General features: G+C 49.0%; 1 protein-coding gene across 2 annotated transcripts; it reads left to right on the forward strand.

The window, feature by feature from the left end:
* Nucleotides 1-385: 385 nt before the first annotated feature.
* On the forward strand, nt 386-17,384 carry LOC118095064 (eukaryotic translation initiation factor 3 subunit C). Of its 2 annotated transcripts, none has more exons than XM_035135955.2 (21): nt 386-496; nt 2,217-2,361; nt 2,686-2,751; nt 2,936-3,125; nt 4,247-4,372; nt 5,216-5,270; nt 5,404-5,513; nt 5,840-5,967; nt 6,663-6,819; nt 6,963-7,066; nt 7,878-8,019; nt 8,164-8,289; nt 8,495-8,588; nt 9,183-9,370; nt 10,395-10,619; nt 11,217-11,580; nt 13,931-14,090; nt 14,634-14,699; nt 15,092-15,179; nt 15,761-15,923; nt 17,201-17,384. In XM_035135955.2, exons 2-21 carry the CDS (start codon nt 2,261-2,263, stop codon nt 17,284-17,286), a joined length of 2,739 nt encoding a protein of 912 aa, XP_034991846.1. In that variant the 5' UTR covers nt 386-496; nt 2,217-2,260; the 3' UTR covers nt 17,287-17,384. The 2 variants fall into 2 exon arrangements, with proteins under 2 accessions (XP_034991846.1, XP_034991845.1); XM_035135954.2 differs by having other exon boundaries at nt 423-546.
* The last annotated feature ends 120 nt before the right edge of the window (nt 17,385-17,504 follow it).

Here is a 17,504-nt window from a genome sequence, read left to right on the forward strand (position 1 = left end):
TCGCCTGCGTCACCGTCGATGACTAAAGCAGTGAAATGGTTATTTTCCAGAAAATACAGTACAGAATCATTGCTCTGAAGTCTGAAGCACCGCCACGGCGAATAAAACGACAGATTACCGTTGCAGTTAAGGGCACTATCGTCTGCGCGCGCAGCTTAAAACACCCAGCATCTCCATTTGGACTACAACTCCCATCATCCCTTTCTCCAGGTCACTTTACCGCAAAGTTTAAGACCATAGAAATTACGGTAAAATGTAGAATCTCTGTAATAATGGAAAGCCACCTATAGTCGTGATTTCCGCCCCGCCCCCACCTTCGGAATGGATGAGTGGTGCCACTCTACAATTTAGCATCTCTATTATCTTAGCATTTCCCTCTTGGGAAGGAAGTAGTCATCATGGCCGCGCCGGGGTGTTGATGAGCCTGCAGAAGGCTTTGCGCATGTGCGTTGGCTGCGGGAAGCGACGCGCCTTCATTTTACCAGGCCCGGGCCGGGTAAGCGCGTGCGAGAGGCGCGGTTCTTGGGCTACCGGCGGAGGAAGGAGGTAAATCCCGAAGGTTAGGGGAGGGAGGAGTAGGAGGCGTCCGAGGGGGGCCCCACCGGCTTCCTGGGTGGCCTTCGCTCTAGGAGGAGGGTTTTTTTGTCCCCATTGGGGAGATGCGTGTTTGTCTGTTTGGGCTGTCGGTGTTTTAAACTCAGCTGAGTGTTTAGAACATTTATACTGATGAGGTTATATATGTAGTTTTATGTAATATATGCATTGACATCATGCCTGGTGCGCTGGTCCTTCCTCGAGCCAAAATTTCTCCACTCCTAGCAAAGGGGAAGCATCGCGGCAGGATTGGGGAAGGCCCGAGGCTTGCTGAAATACAGTAGTTCAGTTTCCCACTCAGTGTTGAACCTCACTAGATGAGCTTGGGTCAGTCACTGTCTGTCAACCTTATCTACCTCTCAAGATGCTTGTGAGGATAGAAAGAGTTGGGTGAGATCAGAAGGATGTAACCCTGAGGCCCTCATGATGCTGGACAACAACTCCCATCATCCCTGACCATTGGTTTTGCTGGCTGGGACTGATGGGAGTTGGAGTTCAACATCTGCAGGGCCAGATGGGTGAAAGGTGTGATAAAAATAATATAAACCAGGCACCCCCAAACTGTGGCCCTCCAGATGTTTTGGCCTACAACTCCCATGATCCCTAGTTAACAGGACCAGTGGTCAGGGATGATGGGAATCGTAGTCCAAAACATCTGGAGGGCCAAAGTTTGGGAATGCCTGATATAAACCAACATGAGTGTGCTTGATGTTTTATGACAGGGGTGGCCAACTCCCAAGAGACTGCGATCTACTCACAGAGTTAAAAACTGGCAGTGATCTACCCCCTTTTGGGGGGTTCAGGTCAAAGATGTTGAGGTTTTTTTAGGAAGGAGGAAGGTCCATTTTGGGGAGGTTTGGGTCAAAGTTGTTGAGTTTTTTCAAGGAGGCGGTAAAATGTTGAGCTTTTTTTTTAGGGGAGCCACAGTTGTTCAGCTTCTTTGAGCGGAGCCAATGATCTACCAGAGATCTACTGCAGACATCCAGTGATCTACCGGTAGATCACGATCTACCTGTTGGACATGCCTGTTTTATGAGAAACAAATGACAGTCTGTGCCCTGAGATGCTTATAGCCTGCAGTTTGGTCTGCAGGGAGGCATAGAACAGCTGTCTCTTGCCCGAGGCCCTCCAAATGTTGCTGTACTCTGTTCCCATCAGCCATGGCAAATATAGGGAGTTATCGGCTGAAACATCTGGAAGGTGCCAGGCTGGAGAAGGAATTATAAACATGGGAAGAATATGCATTTAGCTCAGTTACATGTGCTTAGGCTTAGTTTCCATTTAGGCTAGTGACAAAGAAGTTTGCCAAGGTTTATATCAAAGCACACACAATAATTCATGTTGGTACAGGCAGCGACCATTTTGCATGGGGATTCTGCTCCTGGCCTCCACGTGCGTTGGTGGAGTGTGCACAAGCTCGATCCGCCATGTTCTGCCTCCATTCTTCCCTTTTCTAGATCCAAAAGGACCCACACGTCAGTGGTCTTGCATCAGTTGGACACACCTAAAATGGTCGCTGCCTACATACCAGGTGTTGACATTATAAATGGAAGCAAATGAACTCAACCTTGGTATGACCATTGCACTCACTGGGCCTTTGGCTTCTTATCTTTCCCATTCAGAATTGGGAGCAGTGGGTTGCTGACAACCCAGAGCCGCTGCCGCCATGTCGCGTTTCTTTACCACTGGCTCGGACAGTGAGTCGGAATCGTCACTTTCTGGGGACGAGCTTGTAGCGAAGCCTGTTGGGGGCAATTTTGGAAAACAGTAAGTATGGGGGAGGGAGGGCAGGGAGAACTTGAGTGAGAGGGTGGGAACAGAGGTTCCATGGGAGTGATGAATTGGAAGAAACAGACAGATGTCAACGAGAATAAGGGGGAGCATTTCTGATTTAAATGTCAGAAACAGGTAGTGAGGACCTGAATCCAATACACTCACATGGTACCTGTCTTGGGATTCCAGACCAAGTATCTCCTACTTATGGGTTGTGCACTGCCTTTCCCTCCCCCTGCCCTGCACACCTCTCACCACCTCCTTCTCCTGATCATTGATAGCAGGGATCCATTGTCTGTTCCTTTCCCTTTCTTGTAGGCCTCTGCTGTTGAGTGAAGATGAGGAAGATACAAAAAGGATTGTGCGCAGTGCAAAGGACAAGAGGTAACGTGCGGTTGGCTTGGTGGGAGAAGTGGCCCCTCTGGTTTCTGGAGGGCTGCGCCAATGCCATATTTTTGGGTAGCTGGGTAGTGGCTGCTTTACATTAGGGGTTGTGGCACTGTGTTCTCTGAGGGCATATCAATGCCCCAGGCTTAACCATTCCTTCTTTGATCTTCCCTTACTGCAGGTTTGAGGAGCTTACGAACTTGATCAAAACAATCCGGAATGCCATGAAGATCCGGGACGTCACCAAATGCCTAGAGGAGTTTGAGCTGCTGGGCAAGGCCTATGGCAAGGCCAAGAGCATTGTTGACAAGGAGGGAGTGCCCCGCTTCTACATCCGCATCCTCGCAGACCTTGAGGACTACCTCAATGAGGTACTGGGACCAGCAGGGAGGTTTTTGGTCCACAAAGTCCCTGTGCCTGGCTCAAGAGGGTTTCGTGACAATTTCAGAAGTCTCGTAGAGTCTGACACCTAGGGCTAAGGGAAAAAGGAGGGATTCTGTTCTCCTCCCCCCCCCCCGATAAAGAATTATGAGCTTCATTGCAAAAGGGAAATGAACGTAGAGCTCCCAGGATCAACTTTGATGCCTTTTTGGCGTCTCCTTTTACTGCCTGTTTGTTCCTGCATGAATGGAGTTGGATTCAAGGTATGGGTGCTAATTGGGGAGAGAAGTACTCTGAATCAGTTGAGCAGTGGAGTCAATGCTCATATCTGAAGGGCCACCTTCTCACATGTGGATCTGCCTATTTCTTAAGATCTGAACACACACCCCACTTTGGTGATAAGCCAGGTGATGACCGAGTACATGGTCTTTTGATAGTGGTGTCTGTTGGCCTCCCCAGAAATAGCCACCTAGCACCTGCCTATTTACTGTTTAAATGTGTGTTGTGTTTTTCATGTTGCTCCTAGTTTAGTGTATCATCTTGGCGTGGATGTTGCTTTTCAAAACACATAGCTTTTGTTGTAAAGCTGTTATGTTCTGTAAGCTGCCTTGAAGGGTTTGCAGAGTGGAACTCAAAATTTAAATGTCTGAAATATATAGAGAGCAAGAAGGCATATAGGGAAAGTCAGAGCAAGATGCCACCCACCTGCCTCTAATTCAAGGTACTAGGGCAGCCTATATGGTCTCTCCCCAACCCCATTTTATCCTCATGACAGCCCTGCAAGGTAGGTTCAGATGAGAAAAGGTGACTAAGCCTAAGACACTTCACAGCTTTGTGGGAATTTGAGCACAGATCTCTCTGGTCCTAGCTCTGATACCCACTGTTGCACCATTCTGAGTCTTCATGCAGCACTGGGATGGGGAGCGGTGAACAAGCCAATCCCACAGACACAAGACTCCAGGATCCTCAAGGGAATAGCTAGAGAGCAAAATGGCTGTCCTCTTGCACATAGCTTTGGTTTGCATGTTTAGAGAAAAAGGGAGAGAGGCTGGTGTGTGGACCAAATGGCTATGGCCTGTCTGTAATTTCATCTCCCCTCTGGCTTTCGTAGCTCTGGGAGGACAAGGAAGGCAAGAAGAAGATGAACAAGAACAACGCCAAAGCCCTAAGCACGCTCCGCCAGAAGATCCGGAAGTACAACCGAGATTATGAGGCCCAGATCACGAGTTACCGCCAGGTACTGGCACATGGTTGGGTGGAGGGCATTCCAGGGAGGCGGCCGAGACATTGGGAATTATGTATAGCGCAGTCAGTGCAGCATGAGACTCTTAATTTCAGGGTTGTGGGTTCGAGCCTCATGTTGGGCAAAATATTCCTGCATCGCTGGGGGTTGAACTACATGACCCTCATGGTCCCTTCCAATTCTATGAATCCCTTAGGACCTCTGACCTTCAAGATGTTGCTGGACTCGCAACTCCCATCTGCCCCAGCCAGCATGGCCAAGGGTCAGGGAAGCTGGGAGTTGTAAGTCAGCAAGATCTGGAGGTCCACAGTCACTGTCCTTGCTTTAGGCAATAGGGTTGATTACTGGCTTTGCCAGTTGTGTTAAGCATGGGTAGGCAAACTAAGGCCCATGGACCGGATCCGGCCCAATCGCCTTCTCAATCCGGCCCGCAGACGGTCCGGGAATCAGTGTGCTTTTACATGAGTAGAATGTGCCCTTTTATTTAAAATGCATCTCTGGGTTATTTGTGGGGCCTGCCTCGTGTTTTTACAGGAGTAGAATGTGTGCTTTTATTTAAAATGCATCTCTGGGTTATTTGTGGGGCATAGGAATTCATTCACACACACCCCAAAAAATATAGTCCAGCCCTCCACAAGGTCTGAGAGACAGTGCACTGGCCCCCTGCTCAAAAAGTTTGCTGACCCCTGGTGTTAAGGCTCAGGTGAAAAAACGGGTGAAAGCGGAAGGGAGGGTTTGGAGGAGTCAGGCTGTGCTGGAAGAGCAATTCTGTATGGTTCAAATTAAAGAAGAGTACCCTACATTCATCTTGACCACAGCATGTCTGCTTTCGCCTAGAACCCCGAACAGTCAGCTGATGAAGACGAGGACAAGAAAAGTGACGATTCGGAGGGTGAGTGGTGATGCTGATGGTGCGGTGCGTAGGAGATGGAAGCTGTGCAGCTCACTGTCTATCCTTTGTGTGAGGTGGGGAGCGGGATTTGAGGTTTCCCCTCTCAGTGACACACCCCACTTTCTGGCTTCAGGCTCCTCCTCTTCTGGTGAGGATGACGATGAGGGAATGAGTGCCGCAGCTTTCCTGAAGAAGAAAGAGGGGGCAGCTGAGGGACGGGGCAAGTTTCTCAAAAAGGTGGAGGTGAGAGCTGGACGTTGGTTGGGGTTGGGGACGGGACATTGTGGTGCCCTCCTCTGGCTAGCATAGGCCAGCATAGTGCTTCCCTCAAAGCAGCTGCCAGAAGGATTTTTGTGCCAAGCAACTCAGAGGGGAGGAAGGCAAAAGATCACTATTCCTTTTGCAGCAGAAAATAATCCAGAAGCGTGGGAAACAGGAACGGTTCCCATGGGACTTCTGTTGCTCTGTGCCACTTTATGGCCCTCCCTAACTGAATCTGAGTGAAAACTGTTTTCGTCACAAGGTTTGCTGCTGCATAATTTTTCTTTTCCCCACCCCGCTCTTGGCAGGATGAAGATGATGAGGAGGAGGACTCTGATGATGATGAAGACTGGGGCTCGTCAGATTCGGAATCTGACTCTGAATCAGATGAAGATGAGGGCAAATACACCTCCTTGGCCTCCAAGTTCCTTAAGAAGTAAGAAGGCAGCTTCTATGGGTTCAACATTTCCCTTCATCTTTGGATGACGGTCTCCAAACCTCTTGCTGAGGGAACTGTCAGTTGTGAATCTACCTTTGATCACAATCTGGAATTTCAGATTCAGGACCTGAAGGTGGAACACTTTGTGTTGTCCTGTTCACCCAACTCACTTCTGAGCCTGAGTTGTTGAGGAGTCATTACTTTGACCCTTGCTCGCTGCTTTAGGTGACAGCATCCGTGTCAGGACATAACAGATGTCTATGGTGCAATTAGCTATCTCGCATTAGAGGAGCATCTTAAAGTTTGATGGACACTTTTAGATCTGAGCAATAATGGCCCTATCCTGGGGTGTGACACGTGCTCTGTACCATGGAACAGACTTGTGCTCTGTTCCCCCAAGAGCAGAACTAAAACCAAGAAGTTGGAATTGCAGGGAAGTAGATCTTGGCTAAGCAAGGGGTGGGGGACCTCAGGTCTGGGTCTCTCTGGGTGAGTTGAAAAGTTTCTGCATTGGGCATTTTGGTGACTGCATAGGTCTGGATCAAATAAGCTTTTTAGTCTGGCTTCGTTAGTGCTTGATTTGTGGTCGAGGCCAGTGGCGGGGTCTGGGCTTGTATGGTTCAGGCAACTCAGGAAGTCAGAATTCCAGGTTAAAAGAGGGATTCAGTCCTGTTTTAATTTTCCCTGACCAGAACTGGCACTGAGGAGGACAAAAGAGTTTTGGAGAAGAAGCGGGAAGAGAAGGCAAAGAAAAAGCAGGACCGCAAATCCAAGAAATATGAAGATGATGAAGATGACAACGAGGGCGGCGAGTGGGAGAAGGTCAAAGGGGGAGTCCCCCTGGTCAAGGTGAGTCTCTCTCTGCAAGCAGTTGGAAATGTGGGAGTAGAATGAACTGGATGGTGTTGCTGCCTTTTTTTTTTTACTTCTCTCCATCTTCCAAACATGGTTTGAGCCTGATGTTCCTCCCCCCACCCCACCCTGCTTTGCAGGAAAAGCCAAAGATGTTTGCCAAAGGTACAGAGATCAACCACACCGTAGTCGTGAAGAAACTCAATGAGATCCTCCAGGCCCGTGGAAAGAAAGGCACAGATCGGTGAGGCCAATGAGCATTGATGTGGTGGAGGGGGGGGCCCTAGGAGACCACGCTTTGGAAAAACCGAGCGCGGTTCTCATTAACTCACCTCTAGAAGGCTACTGCAGAGCTGCAAAAGGTTCAGAAAAGGGCAGCTTGAAATGATCGAGGGCTTGGACAGCTTTGAAGGAGAATTAGACCAATCCATGGAGGATAAGGCTGGCAGTGACTACTTAACCCTGATGGCCATGTTCTCTCTCCCCTGTTGGAGGCAGCATGCTCCTGGGTACCAGTTTCTGAACATCACAAGTGCAGAGAAAGTGCTCTCGTGCTCAGGCCCTGCCTACAGCCTCCTTGTAGGTAGGCCTTTGGTTGGCCACTGTGAGAACAGGATGCCAGACTAGATAGGCCTTTGGACTGATCCAGCAGCATCTGCTAAGTATTTTTAACTGGAGGATGGAACTTGGGACGTTCTGCATGCTGAACCCGCATCCTCCCACCCTCCCCTATAAGCATTGCTCCCAACCCTCTGCAGCAGATTCTTAGGGGCAGGGGATAGAATTCTGTTGTGCAAGTGGAAGCCTGTTCCAAAGCAGAAATGCAGTGTTAGATCCCAGGTATTTCTACTGCCGGATATCCTGAATAGGACAAAGGGTAGTGAATCGGAAAGTGATGAAAATGAAGGGGGTTCACACGGGCGTCAGTGGTTTTGGCACAGGGCACAAGGAGGGTTGTGCAGAGTTGGGGATGTATCTCAAAAGAAGCATGCCCAGCCATCTGCTTCCCCCGCCCCCCTTCTGCACTGAGCTCCTTCACCTCCTTCCTCCTCTAGAGCGGCTCAGATTGACCTTCTGCAGCTTTTGGTTGGAATTGCGGCAGAGAACAACCTGGGGATTGCCATCGATGTCAAAATCAAGTTCAACATTGTTGCTTCTTTGTACGACTACAACCCTAACTTGGCTACCTACATGAAGGTATGGAATTAGGAGGGGAGGGGAGGAAGTGGCCCAAAAGCACGTCACATGCATAGGGGCCACAGGAAGCAGGCGGTTTCTTTCCCAGAATGCCAGGGGGCCTCGTTGTATCCCTCTTCACTCCTCTTCTCCCACCACATGCAGCCAGAGATGTGGCAGAAATGCCTGGTCTCCATTGAAGAGCTCCTGGACATCCTCTTTGCCAACCCCAACATCTTCATTGGCGAGAACATCGCCGAGGACTCTGAGAACCTGGCCAACAGCGAGCAGGTGAGCATTTCTGAGGCAGGCGTCATTCCTCCCCATCCTCGGGGCATCCTGCCAACCCGCTAAGATGGGCTAGTTTGAAATCTACAAGAAGCAGCAGGCGGGAGGCTGGTACAGATTGGCAGGTCAGGAAAGGAAAATCTGTTTGTGTGTGTCTGCCTAGTAGTCTTGACCCCCTTAACCCACTTGTGTGTCTCCCCCTCTCTAGCCCTTCCGTGTTCGTGGCTGCATTCTGACTCTGGTGGAGCGCATGGATGAAGAGTTCACAAAGATCATGCAGAATACAGACCCCCATTCCCAGGGTGAGTGTGCCTGTCATAGAAAGTGGGGCCTCTGAGGTAGAGCCAGAGTGGAGTTGGACTGAAAGTTTCAGCTAGTGGAGGGCTGGTTTGGGACAGGGAACTTCTTCAATAGAGGGAACCCCAAGGAATCTGCTGTGTTTTCCTCTGAAAAGACACCTCTGCCAACTGTTTGCCTCTTTTGGAACGATCCCTCAAGAACCAGGGATTGAACTCTGAATACTTGCTAGCCTTTTCGTGCCTCCCAGTTATGTCTGCTTGCTACAAAAAGTTTTTTTGTTTTTTGTTTAACTGACTTTGGAGCGTCTTTGAAAAATAAAAAGTTTTGCAAAAAAAACAGCAGGTCAGAAAACTGGGTAGGTGGTAGAAAGTGGCTGGATGCTTTGGGAAAAGATCACCCAGTCTAAGCAGAGAGGATGTGTATGTTTTCATGTCTCTTAACTCAGCAGTCATGTGGACTGGAAACATGCTATTTTGGGCCCCAAAATGGAAAGCTGGGGTTTCTCAGGAGTGTCAGATTCAGCATGGCAAATAGGGAGAAGCCGGCAGCCCCACCTCTAAAGACTGCCACGTGAATGCATGTTCCCCTTCCACCAGAGTACGTGGACCACCTGAAGGACGAGGGCCGAGTCTGCAAGATCATCGAACGGGTGCAGAACTACCTGCAGGACAAGGGAACCACGGAGGAGGTGTGCCGCATCTACCTGCGCTGCATCCTCCACACCTACTACAAGTTTGACTACAAGGCTCACCAGCGGCAACAGGGCCCAGCGGGAGACAGCAAGGTAGGCCAGCCTCTGGGGCAGCAAAGCCCACCACCAGCCATCCTTGCTTTGTCCAGGGCATTCACACTCTGCGGTTGCACCCATAGATTTTGTTCGTGGGGCATAACCCCGTGGATGAGAAGATGTTTCTCATGTCCTAAAGTGTCAGATGCATAAGAAGCTGGCATGTATCTGGTCGTACTCGCCCTGCTTTTGACCAGCATGGCCTGCTCTGATTGGCAGCTTCTCTCCAGGGTCTTAGGCAAACCTCTTTCTGTTGCCTTCTGAATGGAGCCTTCTAACCGGAGATACTAGGGGATTGATCCTGGGGCCACGGACAGGCAAAGCACTACGCCAGCAGTGGGGAACCTGTGGTTCCCGCCAGGTGTCTCTATGGATTACAAGTCCCATTGCTCCTGACCATTGGCTGTGTTGGTGAGGGTGATAGGAGTCGGGCTCCACCAATATCTGGAAGGCCATCTCTGCACTAAGCCATGGCCCATTCCCAAAATAAGGTTTGGAAATGATACTGTCAAGCTGGGAGAAGTTGAGGTGGATGCTCAGGTTTCGGCCCGGAAGGACATCAGGGATTTTCAGGAAGCTTCATTGTGATTCAGTTTAGCTGCCATGGCTTCTTTCAAAGGATCCTAGGACCTGTGTACGTGTTTGCCCAGAACTACAGTTCCCAGTATTCCTTGGGGCAGGGGAAGTACTGACAGTCATTCTGATTTGAAAACTGCTGTCAGGTTTGCAAGTTGGACAGGGCCCTTAGTATTGTACCGGCAAAGGAAGACCGTGAAAGTTGAGGGGCAATTGATATACTAAGTTTTGGGTAACCAACCTGGTCCCCTCCACATAGGGTTGGACTCCAACTCCCATCAGCCCCAGCAAGCATGGCCAACGGTCAGAAATGATGGGAACTGGAGTCCAACAATATTTGGAGGTTTGCTATCTCTATGCGAAGGTAACATTTTGGTATTGGGGAGTAGGGTGGGGAGGGACTCCTCAGGCTAAAGGACACGTTGCATAACCTGCTTGCCCGCAGTCGGAACAAGACCAGGCCGAGAACGAAGCAGAGGACTCAGCGGTGCAGATGGAGCGCCTCTGCAAGTTCATCTACGCCAAGGACAGGACAGACCGGATCCGAACCTGCGCCATCCTCTGCCACATTTACCACCACGCCCTGCACGATCGCTGGTACCAAGCCCGTGACCTGATGCTCATGAGTCACCTACAGGACAACATTCAGCATGCAGACCCCCCTGTGCAGGTCAGAGAACAAAACTGGGGAGGCTGAGGCGTGTGCTCTGTTGTTGATGGTTTATTGAAGCAGTCTTAATGAATTCGAGTAACAACAAAAGCCAGTTCTCCAAGAACAGGGGATGAGAGGCTTGGAGTGGCTGCTTTGCCCTGTCCAAGAAGGTGCAAGTTGCCAATGCAGATGATGGTAAAGGGTTTGGAGAGGAGCAGAGCCCCCTCTCCTTGCTGTTCTCCGCTTTTCCTCCTGCATGTGGGCCACACTTGCATCTGGTGAGACTAGCCACAACATCCTATGTGGTTGATGAGACTTCCTCTCCTAACTTCAGAATGCCTCTGCCCTGCTTGGCATCCTGCTGTCTGCAGAAGATGCCTTCGGGCGAAAATTGGCAGGTGTAAAGGGCCAGGAGCAGTAGATGGTAACATAAAGGAGTGACCAAGAATTAATGGAGACTGGAGAGGGTCAACAGAGTGCAGCAGTGCCCATTTGTGCTTATTACAAAGGAGCAGTTGCAGGAAGCGAATGTTTGGGGATGGTTTTTCAGGTGCTGCCTTTTGGAGACAGCCGCTGGGTCTCCTCCACCTCCTCTGATCTTCTCGGCTCTTGCAGATCCTGTATAACCGGACAATGGTGCAGCTGGGGATCTGTGCCTTCCGCCAGGGCATGATCAAGGATGCCCACAACGCCCTGCTGGACATCCAGTCGAGCGGGCGGGCCAAGGAGCTGCTGGGGCAGGGCCTGCTGATGCGCAGCATGCAGGAGCGCAACCAGGAGCAGGAGAAGATTGAGAAGCGCCGCCAGGTCCCCTTCCACATGCACATCAACCTGGAGCTGCTGGAGTGCGTCTACCTGGTCTCAGCCATGCTGCTGGAGATCCCCTACATGGCCGCGCACGAGTTTGACGCCCGCCGGCGCATGATCAGCAAGCAGTTCCACCACCAGCTCCGGGTGGGCGAGCGCCAGCCCCTTCTCGGTGAGTGGCTTTCCTCTTTTAACCGTAAGATGTGTTTCTGGTAACACTGGCCGGGTGGCTTCCTTTTGTCTGTTGTGCCAGGCCTTCTAACAATAATCTTTCTAGGCTTGACTTAGTATCCTCCCTGTCTCCCTGGGCAAATAATGGAATCTGTAAATGTCTTTGATCAGGGTGGATTTGATTTAAATCAAACTGATTTAAATCACGATTTAAATCATGATTTAAATCACTAGTCAGTAAGGCTTGATTTAAATCATAGTTTTCTACATAAAGACTAATTCTTGCTGGTATAACTTTAATATGCAAGTAGATGAAGATTTTTAGAATAACAACTTTTCATATTAGTTTTTTATCCCCAGTTTAATAGGTTAATCATTCATATTTGGACAACTTTACTGTTGTACTTAGGAAGGAGAAAAATAATCATTACCTTAATAATAACAATTTAAATAGATTTATTCAACTGAAACAATAACATTACAGCATATGTTATGTGCTTAAACAAACATCCATGTTTGTTAACTAATTTGGCTAAACAAAAACAAAATATATTTATTTTAAGAAACTTAGACTGTCAGCCCAGCCTACACATGAAAAACTTAAATACTGTCCACTCCAAACAATCAGAAAAATATTGTTTCTATTCTATTCACTGAACTTCTTGAAACTTAGCACTGAAGGTGTTGTTTCTGTATTCATAGGTTTGTAGAACAATAGGATTAAAGTCTTTTTCTCAACTTTGTTCATGTTATAACATTTTTGCTGTGAAGAAGAGGCATATGATCTCTGTTGAGTCAAATTCAGTTTTGAGAACTGCAAAAGTAAACCAAGCATCTGTGATAATATCTTGTAGGCAGAGAAACTGCCCAATAATCTTACAAAAACCTCTAGAAGAGCATGACATTGTGAATTGATTAATGGAATTTATTTACCCAAAAATTTAAACATATACAACCTTATTCTACATAATTAAAAAACTACTCTTTATTTCATGATGGAACAACCTTTGGATGGTAATATATTTTCCTCAAAAAGCATTTTATTTAAAAAAAAAAAATCATTGATTTTTATCCACCCTGTCTTTGATGCAGTTGCAGGTCTGTGCCTAGGGGTGCTTGAACGTTGCAATCTGTAGATGTGTTATGCGAAGGAGCATTTTGCTTGTTCGCCTCCTGCTAGTTTCTTTTTTTTTTTAAACATACTTTTTATTAATTTTACAGAATACAAAAAACAAAAAAAACCGGTACATACATGAACACCTTTTCCACCTCCTTCCTACCCACCCACATGGGTCCTCCCCTGCCACAGAAGTATCCCATGTATGTGAACAGTCAGAGATGGTCCATTTTATGCTTGGATTTCTGTCCTCCTCCCCCTCCCCTGACCCCAAAGCCCCCCCTGCCACCAGGGAGCTCCAGCAAACCAGGGCAGTACGCAGGAGGCCATCCATCCAACCATCTATTGTCATACCAAAAAAAGAGAAAAATAGAAATAGGAAAAAAGAAAAAAAAAAGGGCAAAAAAGAGAGAAAAAAACAATACAAAACAGAAAAATTTTTCTTACATTCATGATTGTGAAACCATATTTTGTGGGCTTCCCCTCCCCCCCCCTTCCCCGGTTTTCATCCCTTTTTTATCATCTGCAACAGTTTCTTTACTTTAGTGCTAGTTTCTTGGGGAGGGGCAGATTTTCCTTTGGCCTCTGTGACATTGCCAGGCATGATCCAGGGTTCACAAAAGTTGTCTTGCCACGTTAGCCAGCCTCCCATCATGGTTCACTTGCTTTGGCGCCGTTTCCCAAACTGCTTCTTGTGTTCTGTTGGTTCTGTAATATTTTTTTTAAAAAAAGTTGTTTCCTCATCTTAATTTGGCAGCTGTTTATTATTAATATTATTATTATTATTAATTTTGTAAATGCATATTTATCAGAACTGCAAGTGGCCCTCGCCACCTTGGAGTCATTCAATGCTATGTTGGAAAACGGAGCACATGATTCTTCAGAGATGATGCCTGCTGCCAAATTGTGCGTCTTTGTTTTTCCTTTATAGCTATTCTGACACACCTTTCCATAACTATTTGTTTAAACCTAAGGAAAATCAATTGAAGTTATGTCGATTTCTCTACTAAGTTTTATTTTTATTGGGTAAAATTTTTTTGACATAAGGGCTAGGAAAAAAATATTTCTAGATACAAAAACGAAAGCTGTTTTTTGTGTGTGCATTGTCTTCATGTGCAGTAGGATGTTAAGGGGATGTGGCCTGCCTTGCTAGCTAATCAAAATCCTGTTCACCAAGACAAGGAATGCCTTCCCCATTTGATGACCCCTTTCCCTGCCCCCGGTCTTTCCTCAGGCCCCCCAGAATCGATGAGGGAGCATGTGGTGGCAGCATCCAAGGCTATGAAGATGGGCGACTGGAAGACGTGCCACCGTTTCATCGTTAATGAGAAAATGAACGGGAAGGTCTGGGACCTGTTCCCCGAGGCTGACAAAGTGCGAGGCATGCTTGTCCGGTCAGTTGCATGGGAATGGGGTGCCGGGGCAGTTCCTCCATAGAATCATAGAATCGTAGAGTTGGAAGGGACCCCGAGGGTCGTCTAGTCCAGCCCCCTGCAATTGCAGGAATATGCAGCTGTCCTGTAGAAAGGGAGCTGCAAAGCTGCCTTATCCTGAGTCAGACCATTGCTCTGTTTAGCTTGGGCGTATCCACCTTGATGGATAAAGGGACGAAGCCCGGGACCATCAGTGCTCCAGCCCCTGAGCTATGGGGCCATCTATGCAGGCTAGGAGGGGAGGGCTTGGAACCCAGTTCTTGAAATGGAGAGGAGGGAGCATGTCTGTGTTGAAATGGAGAGAAGTGGGATGTCTGTGTTGAAATGGAGAGAAGTGGGATGTCTGTGTTGAGAGCAGCCAGCTTGTCTGTGTGCAGGTGGGTGCTGAGAGGCTGGGGGGGGGTGTCTGTCCGGGGACTGGAAAGCATAGCTCTGCCCCCCCCCCTTTCAGGGATCTTTGCCTGGCTCTCATGACTGCTCCCCTCCCTTGTTTCTCCCTGGCAGGAAGATCCAAGAGGAGTCTCTCCGAACCTACCTCTTCACGTACAGCAGCGTCTATGACTCCATCAGGTATTGTGTGAGGGTCATCATGGCCTTGCTAACTCCTGGTTGCTCTTTCAGCCTGGCAGCCATTTGGCCAGGGTGTGAGTGGTGGATGTGGCTGAGCGCATCAGTGGCTGAGTGCATTTTATGGGCGCACATGTTGCTCCAGCATCCCCTCTGCAGGCTTCCAATCCATAAAATATATCAATCAAAGGAATCCATCCTCTGTACATGGCACACTTTTTATTGGGTACCTTCTTTGGTTGCCATTGACTCTTTTAGATTTTCTGCCCGGCAGGCTGCCGATAGGCCAGCCTTTGATGCCTTAGTCTCACAAGCTCAGCTTCCACCTCTTTCTCCCCACCCCACCCCTCTCTCTCTCCCCATGCCCCCTCCCACAACTATACCTCCCTTTCTAGCATGGAGATCCTGTCTGATATGTTTGAGCTGGACCTGCCCACAGTGCACAGCATCATTAGCAAGATGATCATCAATGAAGAGCTGATGGTGAGTGATGCTTTCTCGCATGGCAGGCGGTTGGCTTGAGGAGGCCTAGAGATGGGTGGCAACCACAGGAGGGGACACTTGACCAGGAGAAAATGGGTTGCCCTTGTACAAACCAGCTTAAGGGGTGTGGGAGAAGAGGGTCAGGGCTGGGTTTCTGCAGCAGCCGCACCATGGACCCTTTTGAAAGAAATAAGAGGCAACATGGGGTGAGCATGAGAAGCAATTCGCCCAAATATAAACCGCCAACCAATATAGGCCACCCCCCTAAAATGAGATCTCTTTGTGAAAGAGAAATATATACTGTAAATCTCTGGTGTACAATCCAGTGCTTTTGGCAGTCTCCAGCCCCGTTGCACTATGAATAACTCACCGCAAACAGAGGGTACCGAAGTTCCATATGGTTCTCGAGGTCACATCTTAAATCATGGCTTCTCTTGCCTGTAAGTGCTATAGGCAGCATTCAGGTTTTATACAAACCAGATTTGGGAGGGAAAGTAGACCACCACGTTAGAAGGTTTCTACCGGTAACATGTCTCTCCTTTGCTGGCTTTGTCTGAGCCTCCCAAATCTTGCCTTCCCAGGCCTCTTTAGACCAGCCGACCCAGACAGTTGTGATGCACCGGACGGAGCCCACGTCCCAACAGAACCTGGCGCTCCAGCTGGCTGAGAAGCTGGGCAGCCTCGTGGAAAACAACGAGAGGGTCTTTGATCAGAAGCAAGGCACCTATGGGGGCTACTTCCGGGGTGAGCGAGGTCCTGGAAACCACTTGCAGCCACAGATTCTTGCTTCTAACTCCATTCCTTTAGCCACTTTGTGTCTCTTATCTGTCTAGGGACAAATAGGGCTACTGTTCCCATAAGTATCTATTTCTCTTTAAAAATTCTGGCCTTCGTGGTAAGGAGCAAAAGTTAAGGAAACCAGTTCCCATTAATGATTGTCAGCTTCTCTTGGTTCCTTGAAGCCACAGCTTTACCTGCTGGGCCGTCTTAAGCTTAAATGGCGCCGTGGTGCAAGGATCCCTTGGGTGCCCCCTGCACTGCCGTGTTCCCTTCCTGAGCGCTGTGTGCGCCTTCCTCACCTGCCACCCCGTTTAATGAGGGAGGATGATCTGGACTTCCTTCCGAGGAAGCCTGGTTTGGATGGGGCTGTTCAGGGGCAACGGCAGGGGGAAGCCCCGTCAGGGAGGCTGGCAGCGAGGCTTCCCACACACCAGCCCTCCCTTGCCCTGCTCCCGGGGGCCCTTTGTCCCTTTGCACTACCGTGTTCCCTTCCTGCGGCCGGCGAGCATTTGCTCAGCGCTGTGTGCGCCTTCCTTGCCTGCTGGCCCATTTAATGAGGGAGGCCGTTGCTCCGTGGCTATTAGCCTCCTCCTCCGCTGCCTGATGACAGCCTGCTGATTCCTTGCAGCCAAGGGAGAGGAGGAGGCAGTGGCAGAGGAGCCATAAGGCTCAGTGGCTGATTGCGTGCACACACACACATCCTGGTGCAATGAGCCACTAGGCCCTATGAGAAAGACACCTCTTGTTTACCTGCATGTCACCTGATCTTATATCAAAACAAATCAAAACTTTATTTATGAAGTCAAGTGAGTGGCAGGTAGGTGTGGCCTGCAAAAAACAACAACCACATAGGCCTGATTGGATGGCCTGAGTTGGCCCATGGGCTGGAAGTTACCACCCCTGCATTCTTCGAATGGTTTATCTCCTTTCCTTACCTCATCACGGGATCCAAATCCTCCTTTGGTTCAGCACTTCTCCCTCCATACAGGACACAAAGATGACAGTTGTTCTCTCCCCACATTTTCTAAATCCAAAGTGTGCCGATTTCACTGCAAAATGGTTTGTTTTGGTCGAAGAACCAGGAAGTGTACACTCAAGAGCCACTTTAACTTGGTCTCTTGTCCCTGTCTTGTTTTCCATAAGCTGTGCAGCAAACCCATTTCTGTTGTAATCTTGCTGGCCCGCTTTTCACCAGTGCCTTGTAGCTGAACTCTCTCTCCTCTCTCTCTCTTGCCCTCCAGACCAGAAGGATGGCTACCGCAAGAACGAAGGAGGCTACATGCGGCGTGGAGGATATCGGCAGCAGGAGCGACAAAGCAACTATTGATTCCCTAAGCCGTCACAGTAGAATTTCCTGGTGCGGGGAAGATCTTATTCCAGTTCCCATGGTTCAAACACTTAATAAAGAGTTTGTTCGGAGCGTGACTGGCCTGTGGTGTCTTTGGGAGCACAAGAAGCAGCGTGGGAGATGAGAACCAGAGTCAGGAAAAGCATTGCTGTCCTTCCTACGTCCCACGTGGTCACTGGGGGCGTCACCCAACCTTT

The sequence above is a fragment of the Zootoca vivipara genome, chromosome 13 (genome assembly GCF_963506605.1).
Source record: "Zootoca vivipara chromosome 13, rZooViv1.1, whole genome shotgun sequence".
Lineage (NCBI taxonomy): Eukaryota > Metazoa > Chordata > Lepidosauria > Squamata > Lacertidae > Zootoca > Zootoca vivipara.

Coding starts and splice junctions, on each gene's coding strand:
- LOC118095064 (XM_035135955.2), top strand. CDS start 2,261: ATGTCGCGTTTCTTTACCACTGGCTCGGACAGTGAGTCGGAATCGTCA. Junction 4,373..5,215: donor AGATCACGAGTTACCGCCAG/GTACTGGCACAT, acceptor GCTTTCGCCTAG/AACCCCGAACAGTCAGCTGA. Junction 5,968..6,662: donor GCCTCCAAGTTCCTTAAGAA/GTAAGAAGGCAG, acceptor TTCCCTGACCAG/AACTGGCACTGAGGAGGACA.